This window comes from Delphinapterus leucas, chromosome 7, assembly GCF_059928025.1.
Source record: "Delphinapterus leucas isolate spDelLeu-1000000601 "Yukka" chromosome 7, BTC_Dleu_Yukka2, whole genome shotgun sequence".
NCBI classification, from domain to species: Eukaryota; Metazoa; Chordata; class Mammalia; order Artiodactyla; family Monodontidae; genus Delphinapterus; species Delphinapterus leucas.
The window spans coordinates 6258057-6279383 of NC_143135.1; the positions used below are offsets into that span (position 1 = coordinate 6258057).

Consider the following 21327-nt stretch of genomic DNA (forward strand, 5'->3'; position numbering starts at 1 on the left):
TATAGTTTTGTATTTCAATTTAAGGCTGTGATTCATTTTGAGTTAATTTTTGTGAAGGATGTAAGGTCTGTGTCTAGATTCTTTTTTTTTTTTTTTAACATATGGATGCCCAGTTGTTCTAGCACCATCTACTGAAAAGACTTTTTATTTCATTGTATTGCCTTTGCTCTTTGTCAAAGATTTGTTGACTATATTTATGGGGGTCTATTTCTGGGCTCTCTACTCTACTGCACTGATCTATTAGTCTATTATTTTGCCAACAGAACACTGTCTTTTTTTTAAATTAATTTATTTTTATTTTTGGCTGCATTGGGCCTTTATTGCTGCACGCAGGCTTCCTCTAGTTGCAGCGAGCGGGGGCTACTCTTCATTGTGGTGTGTGGGCTTCTCACCACAGTGGCTTCTCTTGTTGCGGAGCACGGGCTCTAGGCACATGGGCTTCAGTAGTTGTGGCATGCAGGCTCAGTAGTTGTGGCCCACAGGCTCTAGAGCACAGGCTCAGAAGTTGTGGTGCACGGGCTTAGTTGCTCCACGGCATGTGGGATCTTCCGGGACCAGGGCTTGAACCTGTGTCCCCTGCATCGGCAGGCGGATTCTTAACCACTGCGCCACCAGGGAAGCCCCAGAACACTGTCTTGATTACTGTAACTCTATAGTAAGTCTTGAACTAGAGTACTATCAGTCCTCCAACTTTGTTCTTCTGCTTCATTATTGTGTTGGCTATTCTGAGTCTTTTGCCTCGCCATATTAACTTTAGAATCAGTTTGCCGGTATCCACGAAACAACTTGCTGGGATTCTGACTGGGATTGCATTGAATTTATAGATCAAGTTGGGAAGGAGTGACATCTTGACAATATTGAATCTTTCTATGCACAAACATGGAATTTCTCTCCATTTATTTAGTTCTTCTTTGATATTTTTCATCAGAGTTTTGTAGTTTTCCTCATATAAGTCTTGCACACATTTTGTTGGATTTACGACTAAGTATTTCAACATTTTTGAGTGCTATTGTAAATGGAATTGTTTTAAATTTGAAATTCTACTTGTTCATTGCTGGAATATAGGAAAGCAATTGGCTTTTGTGTATTAACTTTGCATCCTACAAACTTGCTATAATCACTTATGAGTTCTAAGAGTTTTGGGTTGATTCTTTCAGATTTTCTACATAGACAATCATGTCATCTGTGAACAAAGACAGTATTATGCCTTCCTTCACAATCTGTGTACCTGTTATTTCTTTTTCTTGTCTTATTGCATTAGCTAGGACTTCCAGCACAATGTTGGAAAGTAGTGGTGAGAGGGGACATCCTTGCCTTATTCCTGATGTGAGTGGGAAAGTTTTTCACCACTAAATATGATGTTAGCTGTAAGACTTCTGGTTTTCTGACAGTTTTTATCATGAATGGGTGTTGGATTTTGCCAAATGCTTCTTCTGCAACTATTGATATGATCGTGTGATTTTTTCTTCTCTAGCCTGTTGATGTGATGATTTACATTTATTGATTTCTGAATGTTGAACCAGATTGGCAGGATAAATCCTACTTGGTCATGGTACATGATTCTTTTTATATGTTGTTGGATTCAATTTACTAACATTTTATTGAGGATTTTTGCATCTATGCTCATGAGACATATTGGTCTGTAGTTTTCTTTTCTTTCATTGTAATTTTTGTCTGATTTTGGTTTTAGGGTAATACTGGCCTCACGGAATGAGTTAGAAATTATTCCCTCTGCTTTTCTCTTCTGAAAGAGATTGTAGAGAATTGGTATGTTTAGTACCAATTAAGTTAGTACTACTAACTTAAATGTTTAGTAGTGAACCTATATTGGCTTGATGTTTTCTGTTTTAGAAGGTTGTTTATTAATTATTAATTCTATTTCTTTAATAGATATAGGCCTATGTAGATTATCTGTTTCTTCTTGTGTGAGTTTTGGCAGATTATGTCTTTCAAGGAATTGGTCCATTTCATACAGGTTATCAAATTTGTGGGCATAAAGTTTTTCATAGTATTCCTTGATTATCATTTGAATGCCCATGGATCTGTAGTGATGTCCCTTCTTTCATTTCTGATATTAGCAGTTTGCGACCTCTCACTTTTTTTCTTAGTTAACCTGGCTAGAGGTTTATCGATTGCTATGATCTGAATGTTTGTGTCCCTCCAAAATCAGTATGTTGAAACCTAACCTCCAAGGCCATGGTATTAGGAGATGGGGCCTTTGGGAGGAGATTAGATCATGAGGGAATAGCCCTCCTCATTGAGATTAGTGCCCCTACAAAAGAGATCCCAGAGAGCCAGCTCAAATGATCCATCATGTGAAATCACAGTGAGAAGTCAGCAGTCTGCAACCCAGAAGAGGGCTTTCACCAGAACTCAACCATGCTGGCACCTGTCTTCCATTCTTTTTCTGCCTTCTGTGGTTTTAACTGAGCGTTTTATATGATTCCATTTTCTCTTTCTTAGCATATCAGTTGTACTTCTTTTTCTAGTTTTTTCAGTGGTTGAGTTTGCAATATACATTTACAACTAATTCAAGTCCACTTCATGGGCAGTTTGAGTACCTTATAATAACAAAAGGATCCTAATTCTTGCCTCCTCTCCCTCATATCACTTCTGTCATTCATTTCACTTCTACATAAGCATATACACACATGTACACATAAGCACACATAGTTGGATATGTTGCTGCTATTATTATTTTGGACAAACTGTTATCTCTGAGATCAATTAAGAATAAGAAAAATAAAAGTTTTTATTTTACCTTCACTTATTTCTTCTCCAGTGCCTTTCCTTTTTTTACTGTACATCTGAGTTTCTGACCTATATCATTTTCCTTCTCTCTAAAGAACTTTTATCATTTCCTGCAAAGCAGATCTATTGGCAACACATTCCCTCAATTTTTGTTTGTCTGAGAAAGTCTTTATTTCCACTTCACTTTTGAAGGATAATTTCACAGGGTACAGAATTCTAGGTTGGTGGCTTTTTATCTCAACACTGTAAATATTTCAGCCCACTCTTCTTGCTTGCGTGATTTCTGAAAGGTCTGATGTAATTCTTCTCTTTGTTCCTCTGTAGATAATTTTTCCTTCTGGGTTCTTTCAGGACTTTTTCTTTCTCTTTGATTTTCTGTAGTTTAAACATGATATGCCTACATGTAGGTTTTGTTTGTTTTTCTTTTTTGTTTTGCACTTACTATCCTACTTGGTGTTCTCTGAACTTCCTGGATCTGTGGTTTGGTATCTGACATCAATTTGGGGAAATTCTCAGTCATTATTATTTCAGATATTTCTTCTATTTCTTTCTTTCTTCTTCTGGTTTTACCACTATATATATGTTACACTGCTTATAGTTGTCCCAGTTCTTAGATATCTTATTCTGTTTTCTTCAGTCTTTTTTCTCTTTGCTTTTCAGTTTCGGAGGTTTTTATTGAGATCCGCTCAAGCTCAGAGATTCTTTCCTCTGCTATGTCAAGTCTACTAATAAGCCCACCAAATGTGTCCTTCACTTCTATTAGTGTTTTTTTGATCTCTACCACTTTTTGGATCTTTGTTGGAATTTCCATCTCTCTGCCTACATTGCCCATCTGTTCTTTTTTTTTAATTGAAGTATAGTTAATTTACAATATTGTGTTAGTTTCAAGTATACAGCAAAGTGATTCAGATATATATATGTATATATCTATATGTATATATCTATATATGTTTGTTTTTTTTTTTTGTGGTACGTGGGCCTCTCACTGCTGTGGCCTCTCCCGTCGCGCAGCACAGGCTCCGGATGCGCAGGCTCAGCGGCCATGGCTCACGGGCCCAGCCACTCCGCGGCATGTGGGATCTTCCCAGACCGGGGCACGAACCGTGTCCCCTGCATCAGCAGGTGGACTCTCAACCACTACGCCACCAGGGAAGCCCTATATATGTATTCTTGTTCAGATTCTTTTCTATTATAGGTTATTACAAGATACTGAGTATAGTTCCCTGTGCTATACAATAGGTCCTTGTTGTTTACCTATTTTATATATAGTAGTGTATATATGTTAATCCCAAACTGCCCATCTGTTCTTGCGTGCTGTTTACTTTATCCATTAGCATCCTTAGAATATTAGTCATAGTTGTTTTAATTCCTGGTCTGATAAGTCCAACATCCCTGCCATATCTGAGTCTGGTTCTGATACTTGCTCTGTCTCTTCAAGCTGTGTTTTTTGCCTTTAAGAATGTTTTGGAATTTTTTTCTTGATAGCCAGACATGATGTGCTAGGTAAAAGGAACTGTCATAAATAGGCCTTTATTAAGGTGATGGTAAGGTGTGGGGGCAGGGGAAGCATTCTAGAATCCCATGATTAGGTCTCAGTCCTTTAGTGTGCCTTTGCTGCTGGACTATGAACTTCACATGTGCTTCTCAGTCCCATGTTCCCACCACTCCTCTTAGATGGGACAGATGGTCAGAGCTATGGAGCTGGGTATTTCCCTTCTTCCAGATCAGTTAGGCTCTGATAAAACCCTAGCAGGTTTGGTTCTGGTTAAACAGTTTTTCCTGAGGGCAGACTGTGTTAGGAAGAACAGAATGTTCTAGCATATTTAAAAAATGGTTCCTTTTCCTCTCCTCCTGTGAGGAGCATGAGGGACTTTTTCTCTGAAATTCATTATGAGAACCAGGTCAAGCTCCTGGACGTAAAATCCCCCAAACTGTGGGCCCCCCTTATGACTGGGTCCCCTTGGAGTTTTTAACTCTTAGAATTGTCCACATTGAGCCTCCAGCAATTCATCAGTTACAGTTCAGGTTTTCCTACCCCAGCACTGGTTCTGTGGAGGTTTCTGCTCATGAATTTTTGCTCTGGTAAGTTGTGATTCTCTGTACCTGCCTGTCTGTCTCTCCAGTTTTGGGGGCAGCAGTTTGCCCTGTTACCTCACTTCTCTTAAGGATCTAAGAAGAGTTGTTGATTTTTCAATTTCTTCAGCTTTTTTTTTGTTGTTAGAACAGATGGGCAACATCTAAGTTCCTTACATGCCAGACCAGACTGGGAGTCAAGGTTTTTTTTTTCCTTCATTTAAGCCAATTTGAGGTGGGTTTCTGTTACTTACAAACGAAAGAATCCCACTGAAAATAATGAATACTTGGGTAGCACTTTTCCATTAATAAGCACTTCCCCAGCTATTAGCTCTTTTTTTTTTTTTTTTTTTTTTTTGCGGTACGCAGGCCTCTCACTGCTGTGGCCTCTCCTGTTGCGGAGCACAGGCTCCGGACGCGCAGGCTCAGCGGCCATGGCTCACGGGCCCAGCCGCTCTGCGGCATGTGGGATCCTCCCGGACCGGGGCATGAACCCGTGTCCCCTGCACTGGCAGGCGGACTCTCAACCACTGCGCCACCAGGGAAGCCCTATTAGCTCTTTTAATGAGTAAATCAAGGCCTAGAGACGGGATGTGATTACTCAAAGTTCAAAAAAACGTAGAAGAAACAGCCTGGGCCTCAGCACAGAGATAAGCAATCCAATCCCTTTATTTTACATATAGAAAGACAGACCATATCCTCATACATTCTCGGTGAAGCTTTTTCAGATGATGATTTAACAGCACCAATCAATTGCCGATGTACAGAGCCTTTGACCCAGCAATTCTACTTCTACAAATAGATCCTACTCACACATGTGCATAAGTATGCTCATCGTGGTATTGTTTGTAAGAAGAGTAGAGAAAAACCTAAATGTCCATCAATAAAGAAAAGATTAAATTGATTATCATGTACATTGCTGTGGAATGCTTCACAGCCAATAAAAAAGGAGGTGGATTTATATGTACCCCATGTAAGTTCTCCAAGACGTGGTGTTCAGTGAAAAAAGCAGAACTCATAAGAATACATAGAATGTGATCTCATATGTAAAAGAGAAAATAAGGAACTAATACATGTGCATATGTACATGTACAGGTATGCAATACAGGCAGAGGACTGAAAAGGTTATATATCCCACCATCTTCAGTGGTTACCTCTGGGGAGGTCACTGAGAACAAATGATCTTTTTGTTTTGTTTTGTGTCTTTCTGCATTTCTGTAATGCATTAAGAATGCATTAATGTATTCCTTGGCCAACAGACCCACAGACAGACAAAAACAAGAGGACAGGCAGAACATTCTGCCCAGGGACACACAACACGGTAGAGGAAGATATGGTCAGAACACAGACCTCCTGACTCCTACACTGGACTCATTCCTCTACCGCCTCCGAATCTCCACAGCTGTTTCCTTTACTCCACAGCCCTTGTTATAATCACAGCAGCCACCACTTATCTTGGCATCAGGTTGCTACAACCCTAAGAGGTACAGACTATCCTCACGCATATCTTGCAGATGAGAAGACTGAAGCTCCAGGAGGGGATGTCCCTGTGTTTGAAACCTTTCGTCTAATGCAAAGAGACAGAAAGTCCTTTGTGCCCCTGCTTCCTGGCCCCTCACACCCAGAAGCCACTCAGGAAATGCAGGTTGGCCTGAGAGAACTGACCTGATATTCCTCTTCGGTAAGGCCCTCAGCCAGGGCATGCTGGCGCAGCTGGTCGGGGTCCTGTGCACGGAAGAGGCGGCTGAGCAAGGCATAGATGTAGGGGGCCTCAGGGGAGGTCTGCAGCAGCACGGCCAGGCCTCCATACCAGGCAGCCCGTGACAGGTGGTGGGCATAGAGGCGCTCTGTGGGTAACAGCAGGCGGAAGGCCTCGCGGCAGTCCAGGCTAGACACGCCGATGTCACTGGGGAGGATGTACTGGGTGTCCGCCATGGGCCCTGCTGAGAACCATCACCATGATCACAGCCATCATTTATCGCACGCCAACTGCACACCTGACTCTGCACTCTCACAGTCTGATTTAATCCTCTCCAAAGTCCATGAGGAAGGGAATACCACTGTACCCATGCACCAGATATGCTAACTGAGGCTCAGCGACGGTTAGGTGACTCACCCAAGGAGATTACAAAATATTCTGGTAGGCAATGTTTGGCCCATGGCCTCTCAAACTTAAAGACTGAATCCAACTACCTAGTATTACAGTTGGGGAAACATGTCCAGAGAGGCTAGAGCTTTGCCTAATAACACAAGGGAGAGGTCAGAAGCAGAGATCTGCATCTCTGGACTCCCAGCCCCAGGCCTCACTCCTCCCCTCCTCCTTCTCTGACCTCCTAGCCTCCTCCTTCAGAATCATCCTGCAGGTTCTTCAATTCTGCCCACCACTGTGCTCATAAGGACAAAGTCCCAGTTGGAAGACCCAGGTTCCAATCCTGGCTCAGCCCCAGACTCCTAATATCAAGTCAATTGTTTTACTTTTCTGCCCCTCCATTACAGCCTCTGTAAGATGAGATTGATAGTAACCCCAGCCTCACCAGGTGGGTATGCAAATTAGATGAGGTCACGAGGTCACAAGGTCACCCCAATCGAATGGAATGTACCTACAGCAGTAAATGATTTTCCCTGAACTCTTCCTCTCTCACTGATCCCAGGATCTGTCCCACCCTCATCTCTCTGCCTTTTCTTCGGTCCTCCGTCCTCCTGTCCTCTCCCTGTACTGGGCCAGAGGAGCTACCCTAGCTACAGAAATTCAGAGTTGGGAGAAAACTCATTTTACAGTTAGGGAGATTGAGGCCAAGCAACTTACCGAAGGTCTCACTGCCCGGTTGGGATCCGGGTGTCTCCCAACCCAGAGTATACTCCACAAAGCCCTCTCTTACTAGGAATGAGTTTCCAACCTCCCCCGCCCCTACCGGTGCTACTCCCCAATAGCACAATCCCCTGGGTTCTAAAAGGAGTGTTAACCCTTTGCTGCCTGGAGCATTCCTTGGCCTCGGGGCTGCGATGAATTTGGCAGGGGTACGGGATGGGGGGCAGAAAGAGAATGATCTTGCGCTCGGCCCAGACTTGCCCTGTCCCCCGAGGATGACACATTGTGACCCCGAAACCCGGGCGCCGCGCCTCACCTCACCTGCAGCAGCTGCTCCGATCGCAAACTCACTTCCTGCTTCCGGCTCCCCCCATTCATTGGGGCTCCGCGAACTCCGCCCCCACCAGCCAATTGCCGGGCCTCGGGGCCCGGACGGGCATCGCCTTCAGCCAATAGGCGCACCGAGGCGAGCTTCGCCGGCTTGCCGGCTCCCCGCCCCAGGCACCACGGCGTCGTAAGCAGAACGGCCCTTGTGTCCTTGGCCTCTTGTCGGCAGGTGGCGCCCGCGCGGGGGTCAGGAACCTCAGTGGCCTGGCCGGTGGCGGCCTAGTTCCGGCAGACGGGGCTGGCAAGGGACCCCGAGTCCAGGCGGGGCGGCGTAGCTGTCGCGGACAGAGCACCAGGGATTTCCCCCCCCACAGTCCTGACCTCCGCTCTCCTTTGGGGTTTTTCCCAGTCCCCCGAGCTCAGTTTTGTATGGGGAAACCTGCACCGTGGGAGTGATGTGGTCCTTCCTCGGTGGAGTCGAGGGCCAGGGGGCGGAGACTCTTCCGAGACTGCAAAACCCTTCGCGCAGGGAATCGAGGCTACAGGTGAGCGGGCTCCTGCCAGGGCTGACATGGTCCTACCGTGTGGGGGGCGCGGAGAAACGCCCCCAAGTACTTCCCTGCACCGCTACCGACTTACTGTGGGCCTGATGGGGGCTGCAGCTGAGTATCTTCGAGCCTCAGTTTCCTCAGCACAAAGGGGCGAGGGGCCTGGCAGTTCCCTGGTGCTTGCCGGGTGCCTGACGGATGAGCAAGCCGCCTGTGACCCCAAAAGGCTGCCCAGGGCAGAGCCGAGCCTTGGATGTCTTGAGAGACTCACAGGAGGATGGCCTGGGCAGGGAATGGCATGTGGAAGGGCCAAGCGCCCAGCCTGGGCGAAGTGGGGAACATGGTGAGGGTCCCAAGTCAGAGGTGGGGCAGAGCCAGGCCATCTACGGTCCAGTCAGGCCTCCCCTGCCTACTGGCTGTGTGTCCTTGAGTGGGACACTTTACCTCTCTGAGTCTTGGCTTCCTCAGCCAGAGAACCAGGCTAAAAATCGTCTTTACTCGGAGGGATGTTGTAGGCTTGAGTGAAGTGTTGACAGGGTAGTGCTGCCCCCTAGTGTTGTGCAGAGAGGGGTGGAAGAGAGGGGATACCTTTCTTGCCAGCCTTGGCCACACCTGTGTCTCAGCCCAGAGCAGCAGCTACCCAGCAGTGGCACCAGTTTCTCATTCACAAAAAGTGCCCAAGGCCCTGATTGGCACAGTGGTGCGAACTGTTGACTCTGATGGTGATTTTCATTGTAGGGAGGAGCTCAATAAATTGGTCTGTGTCCTTAGAAAATCACTCTTCTTCCCTGTGCCTCGATTTTCATTGTCTTTAACATGCGTGTAAAGTCTTCCTTGACTTGGGAGAGGTTGAAATGTACACAGATAAAGAAGGAAGTGCCTTCCATGGACACCAGTGGGCAGCTCAGGCCAAGGAAAGATCCCAGTACTCCTGGGAAACCCCCAACCAAGCTGCATTTTTATCTTCACAGCTAATATGGGCACTTCCTGAAGGTCTGTGCTAGCAGCTTGACATGGAGGATCCCATTTAATTCTTGCAGAAACCCTGAGATAGGATATCATTTTACCTGTTGCACATATGGGGAAATGGAGGCTGATGGATTCATTGACTTCCCTAAGGCCACCCAGGAAGTCCTCAGGTGTCCCTGAACTGGGGTCTAGCCTTCCACCACATTGTCCCCTCCACCTGTCCCAACACACACACACACACACACACACACACACACACAGTATCACATGCATCAGTCTAATCCCTGGAGTCATGACCATCCCCAGCCTTGGCTCTTGCCCATGGGAATGAAGGAGAAGGTGAGGAAGTAATATTAAGTACATACTATGTTACAGGTGTCCTCCATACATTCACAACCACCTGGCAACATAGGAACTGTTATTCCATTTAACAGCTAAGGAGACTGAGGCTCCAAGAGTTGGAAAGGGGTAGAGCTGAACCAAGACCAGGGCTGTCTGACCGCCTCCACCAACACCTCTGAGTTCTCCCTCGTGTGGCACCTGTGCCTTTTGCTTGCCTCTCCTCCTAGAGAGTCTGAGGTTCCCTGATAGAAATGGCATGGGAGTGTTCCCCCGTTTGGTTCTCAAAAGAGTGAGAAGAGAGGAACTGGAAAGAGTTGGATTCTTACTGCTCTGGCTGTGTGTGTGTGTGTGTGTGTGTGTGTGTGTGTGGATTCTTACTGCTCTGGGTGTGTGTGTGTGTGTGTGTGTGTGTGTGTGTGTGTGTAGGAGTTGCAATGCTCCCAAGTCCACCCCAGCATCCCCATCTGGGGATGCAAGTCTGATCACCTCCTCTCACCACCAGCAAGTGCCCTCTCTCCTCTCAACAGTCCCCGGTCTGGTCTCTGTGGCTCCAGCCCACCGTGTGGATTAGGGCAGGTCCCTCCCCTTGGAATCTGTACTCCCTAAGGCTCTGTCTTCCACTGGGGATGATGCCCAGGTCAGGCTGGTACTCAGAGCCTCTTCTTCAGATTTTTATATTTCCAGAACCTCCATCTACCTGTCTTTCCAACTTGTTTGCCCCAGGAAAGCTCTGGGGCAATCCCAGCAGCACCCCGAGCTTGCCTTGGCTCTCAGGAAGAGGCGACACTTAGCCAAGATGAATAGGGATCCAGTTCAGACTTGGCCTCTATGGCAACCAAGGCCCACCAGACCCCAGCCCAACATTCCCAGCCCTCATTCCTCTTTTCTGCCTCCTCCACACCCACCTCATTGGTCATCAAGCATTTTCCCTGCCACACCTTTGCCCATGCTGTTCCCCTTACCTGGGTTGCCCTCCAGACCCCTCCCATCCCTGTCCAAGGAAAGCAGCCCAGTGTGATGGAGGAGAGGGCAAGCTCTGAGGCTAGGCAGTCAGCTGTGGATTCGAATCTGACTTGGCCACTTTCCAGCTGTGTGACTTGGAGCATGTGTTTTAATCTCCCTGTAAACAGAAATGGTAACACCTCCCTCCCTGGGTTACTGGGAGGATTAAATAATAAAACCTCTGAGAAGCAGAGCCTGGTGCCTGGTGAGTGCTCAATGAACATAGTTATTATTACCATTAGCACAGTGCAGGGCACATAGTGGGCATTCGGTGATGGTAGCCCTTGTGTCACAGCCAACACTCTGGAACCACGAGTCCTCTCCCCGCCCCCCCGCCCCTGCTCAACTCCTGACTGTCCAGAAATGAGAATCGGAACTTTCACCCAGCATCTTCCCTGTCAGCATGGCGCCAGCATCTCGTTCCAGCCACCTTTCTGCCCCCTGAAGCCCATGCTCCAGCCACTCTGAACCTCTCACTCAGTTCCCTGCATACTTACACCTGAGCCTGTGCTCGGCCTCCCTTCTGCCTTAAGTACCCCCCACCACTTCCTGTGGATCCTTCCTGTGGGGATTCCCAGCAGTCCAACGAGGCAGAGCCCTTATGCGCCTCCTCAGTGAAGCCTCTCTCACTCCTCACTTTTCTACCCTCCAGTGAGACCAGCTTCACAGCTCCTGGTGATTCTCTGATCCCAGCACACAGGAAGCCATGCTGTCCTTCAGTAATTTGTCTGTCATCCACTAGACTGTGAACTCTACCAGGCAGGGAACCAGGTCTGACTGTCTCTGTGTCCCCAGATCCCACTTGGCAAGGAGTCCTGCCCACAGTGGGTATCCGCAGATGTCGGTCCCAGCCTGCTGCCCACCCGGCACTCCCTTAGGTGCTGGAGGCGTTGCACACATGCAGGACACGAGGGATTTGTGAGGGCAGCTGAGCAGCAAGGTTTATAGAGGAACCCAGGGCAGCAGCAGGGTGATTATCTGGAACTGGGTCAGCAGGCTCAGGGCACAGCCAGCCTAAGCTGGGGGTCAGGGGCCCATGGCCCCTTCATTCCCCCAGGGGCACAGTGTAGGTGGCATGATGTGGGATGCCCCAGGAAGGGCCAGGGCGTAGGGGTGAGCCTCCCTCCATCAGCCCGGGACAGAGCTGGTGCTGAGGGCCCCATCATTCTGACCAAGGTAGGGGTCCCAGAGACCCCCCTTTGGAGCCAGAGTTAAGAGGGGAAGGGCACCATCCATCCAACCCGTCCATCTGGTGTGGCGATGTGCCAGCAGGTAGAGTCCCACATGCAGAGCTCCCTCTGGGCTGCAGGAGGTGGGGGACCTGGGTGGGCAGGCGGGCGCGGCAGCAGGGGGCCCCCAGGGAGCCTAGTCCAGCGGCCCCTGGAAAATGAGGCGGACACAGCCATGCTCGCCGGTGAGCCAGGCCCCACAAAAGGGACAAGCAGCGTGGAAAGCGTGGGTGCCATGGGGCAGTGGCGTCTGAGCCCAGTAGCGGGCAGTCTTCTCAGAGCAGACGTGGCCACAAGGTGCGAAGGCGTGGCTGGGCGGCCCGGGGTCCAGGCAGAGGCCGGCCTCCTGGCCGAGCCACAGGGGCACGTAGGGCCCCACGAGGCGGCAGAGAGGACACTCGCGCTCCTGGGGGCCCCGCTCACGTCGGCAGCCCCAGCCGTGGTAGCCGTGGACGTGGCCACAGCGGACGTAGACCCAGGGCTGCTGCTTGTCAGGTGCCGTGCGGCCACGGGCCGGGCTGGGGAAGGCGAGGGTACTGAGGCCCACGGGACACTGGGGCCGCGCTGCATTCGCCTCCTGCCTCTGGGCCTCCAGCTGCTTCAGCGTGGGCGCCCGCAGCAGCCCCGCCGGCGTGCGCCACAGCAGCGTAGCTCCACACAGGTCAATGAGGGAGCCGTCCTGCAGCACGTTGGACTCGTTTTCCACCTGCAAGGGCAGCAGAAGAGCCTTATTGCCCAAGAGGCTCCTGACCCCCCTGCCACTGGGCCGCCGTGACCCCAGTCAAGCCACCCATCCATCCCACTGAACCTCCCTAGAGAGAGCACTCTGGACCCGTGGGGCTGGCTGGGGCAGAGGAGGGGGTTGGACTGGGGCAGAGGAGGGGGGAGGGTGGGGGCAGAGCAGCAGAAAAGACTGAGAAGCCATGTGGGAGGGGAGGCAAGTGGTCCCAGGCAGGCACTGTCCGAAAAAACAGCAACAACAAAAAACACCCAGGCAGGCACCATTCCTTACACTCAGTGAAACGTGGGCCTTGGTCACCTCATCTGTCAAATCAGAAGGCCTGGACCAAAATGGGAATTTTCTAAAACATTTTCCCAGGCTCTCCCCTAATGGCAGAGGCCAGAAACTCCTCTGTCCAAAACACTGGGGACTTAGCCCAAAGCAGGGGTCCTAAGGGCTGAGGTTAAAAGCAAGGACTCTAGCACTAGATCGTCGGGGTGTGAATGCTGGCCTCAGCATTGACTAACTCTGTGTCCCTGGTCAAGTAACTTATCCTCTCTGTGTCTTAATTTCCTTATCCTCAAGATGGATTTTACTTCCCTGTATAGCAAGTGGTTTTCATGAATCAATATAAACACTTGGAACGGTGCCCAGAACATAGTAGGTGCTCAATAAGTGTGTCCTAGTGAAACGTTCAAAAGCATAATTTTAAAAAGTAATGTTTCCCCAGATCTCCCAATAGAATTGATGCTCTGGAAAGATAAGCCATGCTTTTCCTCGAGGTTTGGCATCTCCTTGCCCGAGGTGCTCATACCTAGGAAAAGCTCTGCGTGGCCCATTTGAGGATCTTCGCCACATGACATTGGGCAAAGCCCCTATGTCTCTCTAGGACTCTCCCAGCCCCTAACATTAGTTCTCTGGTCTGTACCACATGGAGCGTTCACTGTCACCTGTGTCAGAACTACTCCAAGGCCCTTTCCTGCTGGGAGAGAATAAAGCTGAACCCGTGTGAACGTGACAGACATGTTACAAACTGCCAACACTTCAGGCTACAAACTGCTCTCACACAGGCCAAGTGTCATCCTCATAGGAGGGTGTGAAGTTTTCAGCTGCTGGCATCCTCAAAGCCACTTGGTACTGCACGGTGTGTTTGTGTGGGTGCCACTTCACATCACCCCAGGGACCTCCGGCAGTATGTGGGCTACACTTGGAGATGCTGGTCTGTTCCCCTCTGTGGTGCAAGTGGCACGTGCCCCCAGATGGACCCTGTGGGGGATCCCTTGTGCAGCAGGACTGGAGATCATCTGTCCTGGCTTGGGAAGGGGGAAGGGGAGATTGGGAGGACCCAGGAAGGATGAAGGGGTGGGGAGGAGGGTGGACAGGCCACCTACCAGCTTCCCCCGCTGCTGTGCCGAGCGGCTGTCCCTCAGAGTATATACATTCCCACAGACCGAGATCTCCCGCCAGACACCCGGGGCCGAGTCCTCAGAGAAGCCGCCTGCTGGGTGCATCACCAGGACCCCGTTGGTGGTTAAGCCGTCCATCAGGCCGTCAGGGGTCCGCCATTTGGCTGCCCGCTCCTGGGACCACACGTGGGATCAGATCACATCCCTGAGTGGCCCCCAGCAGGCTGCGAGCCAGGAGTGCTGCCCCTCTACCCTCGAGCTCAGAGGTGGCCCGGAGAGGACTAGAATTGGCGCTGCGTGACCTTGGGCGTCACCTGACCTCTCTGAGCCTCGCTTTGCTCATTTGTTAAGTGGGGTTGCTAATCCCCGCATAGGTCATGGTTATGATTACTGCAGGCTGGTCCATCACCCCAGGATGCTGCCCCTCCCCAGCCTACCCCTCGGCTCACTCTCAGATGTAGTGCTGGTCCCTGCCCGGGGGGCTCACTCACTCCAAGGAAGATGTTGCTGGAGGCATCGAAGCCAGCGGCATAGATGCGGGCGGTATAGGGCGGCCGGCGGTCACAGAGGATGCGGCAGGCATAGCGGGAGATGGTGCTCTGGGCAGAGGGGCCCTCGGCAGCCCCTCCTCCAGGGGACGTGTCTGTTACCACAAAGTCGATCATGTTCTCCGTGGAGCGGCCAATCTGTGAAGGAGGGGAGGGCAGGCACAGGAATGCTGTGTGCACAGGTCAGTCCTGCGGGCTTCCCATCCCAGGGTTCCCAGCAGCTGCTCTGTGTGCAGGGTCATCAAACAAGGAGGGGACAGCACCATCCCAGCTCCCTGGGGGTCTCCACATCCAATCACTGGTGTCTGTGTTTCTCCTTCTCTGTCTGCCCCCCAGTTCCTGGAAGCACCCCACTCAATTAAAAACTAGCTGATTTGCGGATAGAACAGTGAAAGGGTAACTGACACCCATAGTCTGGGAATGTTCAAATGTTAGTAGAAAATAGTGAATTTTTGGTAAATATTTACTATATATCATGTTAAGCATTTCGTGTGCAATATCTCAGTTAATCTTCCCAACGATGCCCTGGGGTGGGACTATAATGGGCCCCACTTTACAGATGAGGAAACCAAGGCCCAGAGAGGTTAAGCGACTCTTGCCCAAAGTCATCCAGCTACTAACTGACGGAGCTGGGAGCAGAAGCCAGGCAGTGCGACTCTCACAACACACTCTGAACTCCTAAACTGTATGCCTCCCGCAGGTGGGAGTCCAGGCTTGGGTCTGAATCTTGATCCAGCCACTGACTTCCTGTGTGACTGGGAAGTCAACAACCCTCACTGGGGTGTCGTGCTTCCTCATCTGAAGAGTGATCCACTGCACTGAGGACACAAAGTACCTGCCCCGTGGCCACGAGCCATCCCCTGGAACACCTGCAGAGCTGAGTGTCCAGGCCTGGTGGTCCAGTGGCCAAGGCTTGTGGAGGCGCCCGAGCATACCTGGAACATGTCTGTGTCACTGTCATGTGTGTACTCGACTATGACCGAGTGGCTCCGGGACAGTGTGTACGAGATGCTGTGCTGGCCACGGTTGCTCAGTGCCTGGTGACAGAAAGGAGAAGTCACTTTCCCGGGCATGTGGCAAGGAGAAGGGTGAGCCTCTAAGCCAGAAGCTGGAGCCCAAGGCCCAGTGGCCACTCCTAGGGAAGGGGTGGCTCCACCCTTTGCAGAGGGTGTATTATGCAGTTGGCACTTTACACAGGTTACCTTGTTTGATCCCTAAAGCCACCTGAAGGAGGCATGGTTATCATTCCCGTTTTACAGTTGAGGGAACTGCAGCTCCAAGAGGAGAAGAAACTGGCCTAAGGTCTAACAGCTGGAAACAGCAGAGCCCGAATTCTAACCCAAACCCTCTGCAGCCAAAGGCCTTTCCTTTGTCATTGCTGTGTGACTGTCACATCCCCTCTCTGAGCCTTGGCCGCCTCTACAATGATGCTGACCACTTCCATCCAATGGATGGGGTCTGGTGGTCAAGGAAACACTCTGCAGACTGTAACACATGGCAAGGGATCTCCCACCAGCCCCATTTCTCTGGGGCAGTGAGTGAAGACACAGTGGGCTCCCCTGCTCCAGCGGGGCTGTGGGCAGGTAGGACTGGGAAGACCAGCACCCAGGACTGCTAGGACAAGCTGCTTGCCTTGGACACAAGCGGTGTGGAGATGTGGTGCATGACGTCCGGCTTCACTCCATTGGCGTGTGGCCGGCGGTTCAGTGCCAGGCGGCTTCGGCGGCGGCCCTTGTCCCCACTTGCCAGACACCCATTGTAGCTGTGGATGTGAGGGATAAGAAGAAAGGGTTGCAGGGAGAGAGAGAGAAAGTGAGCCCCTGAGAGACTAGGAGGAACTGCCAACTTCTGGGCAGATCCTACCTTAATAAACAAGCCCTAGAACCACCCACAACTAGAAGACCCTACTCTATCCAATTGGTGCCTTCGGGGAGTGGGGTGGGGGTCAGAATATCCTCAAAAGGCCTTCCATCCAATTAACCAGTGTTTTCTGGACTCCTGAACCATGCCTGGCCAGGTGCCAGGTGCTGGCATGGTATAGTGACACACCACAGTCAGTTCTGTGCCCTAAGTTTTTCAAGGAACCCGGGTGCCACCTGCCATGATCCAGGCACAAGCCAAGTATGCCCCAGGTCCAGAGACAGGAGAAGGGAATTCTGGCCCCAGGATCGGGTTTCTAAGAGAGGGGACACCCATACTGGGCCTTGAAGAACTAGAAAGGATTCACCTTTAGCAAACTGTCATTAATTATATCACAAGTACTACCGGAAACCAGAATGAAAGAAAAAAAACAGACCCACAATGCCACTACCTCCATATCACCACACACATCAAATTTCTACCTTCCTTTCCAGCTCTCGTCCGGAGGGAATGATTGTGGAAGGCAAAGATGGAGTGAGTCATAACCTTGATTGCTGCCATGTACCGGAGCCTCCCGTGTTCTTGGTGCTTCACATTATTAATTACCTAATGGAACGTGTGCAACGTCCTGCCAGGCAAGTATCTTTCTTCTCATTTTACGAATGAGGAAAATTGAGGCTCAGGGAGATAAAATGACTTGCCTGAGGTCCCAGGCTAGTCAGTGGGAACAGTCTAGATGTGAACTCGGGTCTGTCTGACTCCAGCCTCTTCTGCAGAAGACTTTCTGTAGGAGGGCTCACCCTGAGCAAAGGCCTTGAGGCTGGAAGGGTTTGGTGAGATCACAGAGTGATGACTTGGGTGGTAAAGTGCAGCAGGGGAAAATGAACTTGGTGGGAGGGCCCTGAACACCGGGCTGAGGATTCCGGACTTTATTCCATAAGCAGTGGGGAGCCATGGAAGGTTTGGCGGCAGGAAGTGAAAAGGATGAATAGCTGGCAAATACAGCTGAGGACCACTTGAATCAGAATCTTCCCCGGCCTCACACATGGAGATTCTGATTCTGTAGGTTTGGGATGGGCCTGTCAATGGGTATTTTCCAATGTGCTCGCCAGGTGGCTCTGATGTCCAGCCAGTGTGGGGCTTCACTGCCCTGCAGAGAACAAATGGCAGTCAAGAGGGCCTGTCCCCTTAGGTCTGAGCTCTCCCTCGTCAGTGGCCTCACCCTCAGCTGCAATGCCAGCTCTTCCTTTGGGACATCGAGCAGCTGCTTTTTTTTTTTTTTTTTTTGAAAGTGTGGAGTCCTAACCACTGGACCACCAGGGAATTCCGAAGCAGCTGCTTTTCTAATGCAAGCACCCCTGAGAGGGGCATCACTTTTGCCCTTGTAAGCTCTTCCCACATATGGCGGGTGGGACAGTTCAGGACACAGGCTGGGGGCTCAGACTGGCCTGGCTTAAATCCTGGCTTTCCCGCTTATCATATGACCTCTGTAAAATGGGGTTAATTTATCAGGACCTACCTCACAGGTTCATTGTGAGAACTAGAGGAGATAAAGCATTTAAAAATGCTTGGCACAGAGTTTGGCATATATATAGCAAGCCCTTGGTAAGTGTTAGCTATTATTATTATTATTACTGAAAAAAAAAGTACATGGCATGTACATGTCAACAAACAGTAGCCATTATTATTTCTAAATAATCATCACAATGATAACATAGCTTATCGTATACTATACTTTCTTCGGGGTAGAGAGAGAGGCCAAAAGGAGGTACAGACAGGGGAGGAAGGAGAGGAATTTTTGCCTGGGGCAAGAGCTAGGTGGGTGGTGCAGAGATCCTGGTCAGGTGAAGACCAGGAAGGGATGAGCTCTACTCAGCCACCAACTCATGTCTCTTCCTCTCTCCTGGCCTCAGTTTCCTCATCTGTAGCGTGAGGGTCAGCTGTAGCTTAGCAAAAGTTCACTAGACCTAGAGTAAAAAGCCCTGGGTCCAAATCCCAGCCCTGCCACTTACCAGCTGTGTGCCCTTGGGCCAGTCACTTCCCCTCTCTGAGCCTCGGTTTCCTCACCTCCTTCCTCACAGCATCTTTGTGAAGATTGAAATGAAATAATGTCCATGAAAGGGCTCGGCACAGGCCTGCCTCCCAGAACACTTGGTGTGTGCCAGGCACTGTCCTACGTGCTTTACAGAAATCACCTCATTCATTCCTTCCAACAACCCTCTGAGGTATTATTATTAGCATCCCTATTGGGAAATGGGAAAACAGAGGCACAGGGAAGTTAAGCAACTTGCAAGGCAGGATTTGAACCAAGCAGTTTTGCTGGAGAACCAGAGTTCTTCACCTCAGACTACACACACTAGGTGCTTTATGAAAGGCAGCTGGTGTTACTTTCTTCTGCTCAGAAACGTGGGTGGGCAGTTAGAGTTGTCTCAGTAATTTATGAAAAATGGGAAGATAAAATAATAATTATGAATTGAGGTGGGCTTGGTCAACTTTGTCTCTCAGCTGGGAAGGTGAGGAGGGAAAAACAGCAGAAGGCCCTAAGTGGGGAGAGCCGGGGCCCTTGGTCTGGCTGTCCTGTGGGGTGCCTGGTGCCCCACCCCACCTGAACCAGGGAGGCTCACCCCAGAACGATGAGTTCACCATACTTGATGGGCTCCTCCCCTGGCTGTGCATCTTCACTGGGAGAAGAGAGGACACAAGAGCCCTGGTTCTCTGGGTGCTGGAGGTCTGAGGTTCGGGGGGAGCCCACTTCAGGGTTTCCTTCCAACACCATTCTGGGCAGAGTGGGAGAGGAGAAAAAGAGCTTTGCAGCCTCCCATCCCAGCCCCCTCAATGCCAGCTCCAGCCTGCTGCAGGCCACCTAGGCTAACAAGAGAGTGACCTTTCACCCACTCTGTTGCTATGGCAACCACTTCACTTCTGCCTCCCCTAAACTGACAGGGTTGCTGGGATACCAGGGAAGGGAGATGGATGGGATGGAACCAAGAGGGTGGGGCTGCACAGAGGGTCAGAATATTTGGCAGGGGCAGAGGGATGGACCAACTTGGGGTGGCCAGAAGCTTCTTTTTGGCCAGGACCTCAGTCTGGGATGTGCTTGGAAGAAAGTCACCCCAGGAGTTGGGGGCCCTCACTGCTCATCCTTCACTCAGTTCCTGGGTTTGGCTCTCAGCCCCGGGACCTCTGAGTAACACTTCTGTCAGGTTTTTGGAATCTACCTGTCCATCTTAATCTTTCTGCCCCTTTGCCGGTCTAGGCCTCTGTCTGTCTGTCTGTTTTCTCAGTGACTCTCTGTCCCCGCCGCTGTCCTTTTCGCCATCTCTCTACCCACGCTCCTCCCCATCTCCGCCTGTCTGGCCACCTCTACCTCCCCATCCATCTGCCCCAGTCTCCCCATCTTGTCCTCGCCCTGCGGGCAGGCCTCTGGACCCCTCCCCGGTGCACCCCCCTCCCTCCCTCAGGTGTCAGTCTGCAGTCCCCGAGCCGCCCGGGTCTCTGGAGGCCTGTGGGGGCGGCGCTCCCCCCTCCCGCTCGGGCTGCAGCAGAGCCGGTCCCCGCAGGAAGCCTGTTTGGAAAATATCCCAGCGCAGGAGGGACTGCGCCGGGGCAGGCCGGCGCCCCGCGCCCGGGGCAGGCACAATGACAGCCCAGCACATACGCAGATACACACCCGGCGGCCCCTCCACACAAACACGCGCGCTCACACACACAGTCCAGCACAACCCGAGCCCCGCGGGCAGTGCCCGGACGGGAGCAGAGTCCACCCTCGACCCGCCACAGCAGGCGCGATCGCGCAAAGAGCCACAGGCGCCCGCCCTCAGACCAAGTACCCCTGCCACCCAGACACTCAAACACGCCCCCAGCGTCCGCTGGGGCCCGCCCGGCGAAGCCCCCGCCCCCTCCGCCCCGGCGGCCTCACCTGGCCAAGCTCCGGCCTCCGCTCGGCGCCTCTCTCTCCGCGCCTCCCTCCTGCTCGGCCCTGGGGCTGCCGCGGCGGGATGGGCCCGACCCGCGGCGGCTCCGCGCTGCCTCGTCACGGAGACACCCGGAGCCGGGGGAGGGGTACGGGCGCCAACAGCCACGCTCCGCCCCCTGTCCTTATGCCCCGCCCCGAGTAAGCCCCGCCCCACTCAAGACTCCGCCCCTTGCGGCGAAGCTCTTCCCCAGTCGGCGGAGCCCCGCCCTTTCGCAGGAAACCACGCCCCTTATAGGGCCCCGCCTTCGGGCCCTTGGAAGCCCCGCCCACCACTCTATTTTAGGAACTCCCCCGCCCAACTTCGCCAGCTCTGGGACTCTTAGGTAGTCTACGAGACCCCTCCCCCAGTTCGGGCTCCCCTGACCCCGCCCTCATTTCTGGGGACTCCCGAGTTCTCCTTGAGACCCTGGCGCCCCCTCCCCCACCGCGGTCTGGGACCTTCCCACTGGGCTGGAGGCCCCTTTCCCCACCTTAGGCCAGGGACAATCCACCTCCTGCCCGAGAACTCGCCTCCCAGATGGGGAAGCTGCGGAATTAGAGGAGAGAGGCAGGGGCGGGAAGGAGAGAGAAGGAAAATACTAGAGGAGGCGGAGGAGTGGGTGTGCGTCAGCAGGAAGGAGAGGAAAGCCGCCGCGTTTGACTCCAGTAGCAGACCTGTCTTCCCCCACCAAGCTCGGCTGCTTTCTTGCTGAGCAACCTCCGGCTGACTCGGGGCCCCCCAGGTGTCTAGGAACACCTCTCTCTCTCCCGCCAGCTTGCACACACT

General features: G+C 51.5%; 2 protein-coding genes across 5 annotated transcripts in view; both read right to left on the bottom strand.

The window, feature by feature from the left end:
* Nucleotides 1-7977, bottom strand: part of DPP3 (dipeptidyl peptidase 3) — a 34113-nt gene extending 26136 nt beyond the window's left edge. Inside the window, exons 1-2 of one of the 2 annotated variants that reach the window (XM_022591360.3) lie at nt 7955-7977; nt 6490-6764 (exon numbers count right to left, since the gene is read on the bottom strand). In XM_022591360.3, coding sequence (XP_022447068.1) covers nt 6490-6759 — 270 coding nt within the window. In that variant the 5' untranslated portion in view covers nt 6760-6764; nt 7955-7977. Of the gene's footprint in view, nt 1-6489; nt 6768-7954 lie in introns of those variants that run through there. The other variant, XM_089914456.1, reaches the window with a different exon arrangement.
* Nucleotides 7978-7991: 14 nt separating this feature from the next.
* On the bottom strand, nt 7992-21029 carry PELI3 (pellino E3 ubiquitin protein ligase family member 3). 3 transcript variants are annotated; one of them, XM_022591365.3, is made up of 8 exons: nt 20505-21029; nt 19210-19362; nt 18598-18669; nt 16358-16487; nt 15661-15762; nt 14669-14863; nt 14163-14351; nt 7992-12756 (listed from the first exon to the last, which is right to left on the bottom strand). In XM_022591365.3, the coding sequence occupies exons 2-8, from the start codon at nt 19359-19361 to the stop codon at nt 12187-12189; spliced, it is 1410 nt and encodes a 469-aa protein (XP_022447073.2). In that variant the 5' UTR covers nt 19362; nt 20505-21029; the 3' UTR covers nt 7992-12186. The 3 variants fall into 3 exon arrangements, with proteins under 3 accessions (XP_022447073.2, XP_089770586.1, XP_022447075.2); XM_089914460.1 differs by lacking the exon at nt 14163-14351 and having other exon boundaries at nt 20505-21025; XM_022591367.2 differs by lacking the exons at nt 18598-18669; nt 19210-19362; nt 20505-21029 and adding an exon at nt 17068-17179.
* Nucleotides 21030-21327: the final 298 nt, after the last annotated feature.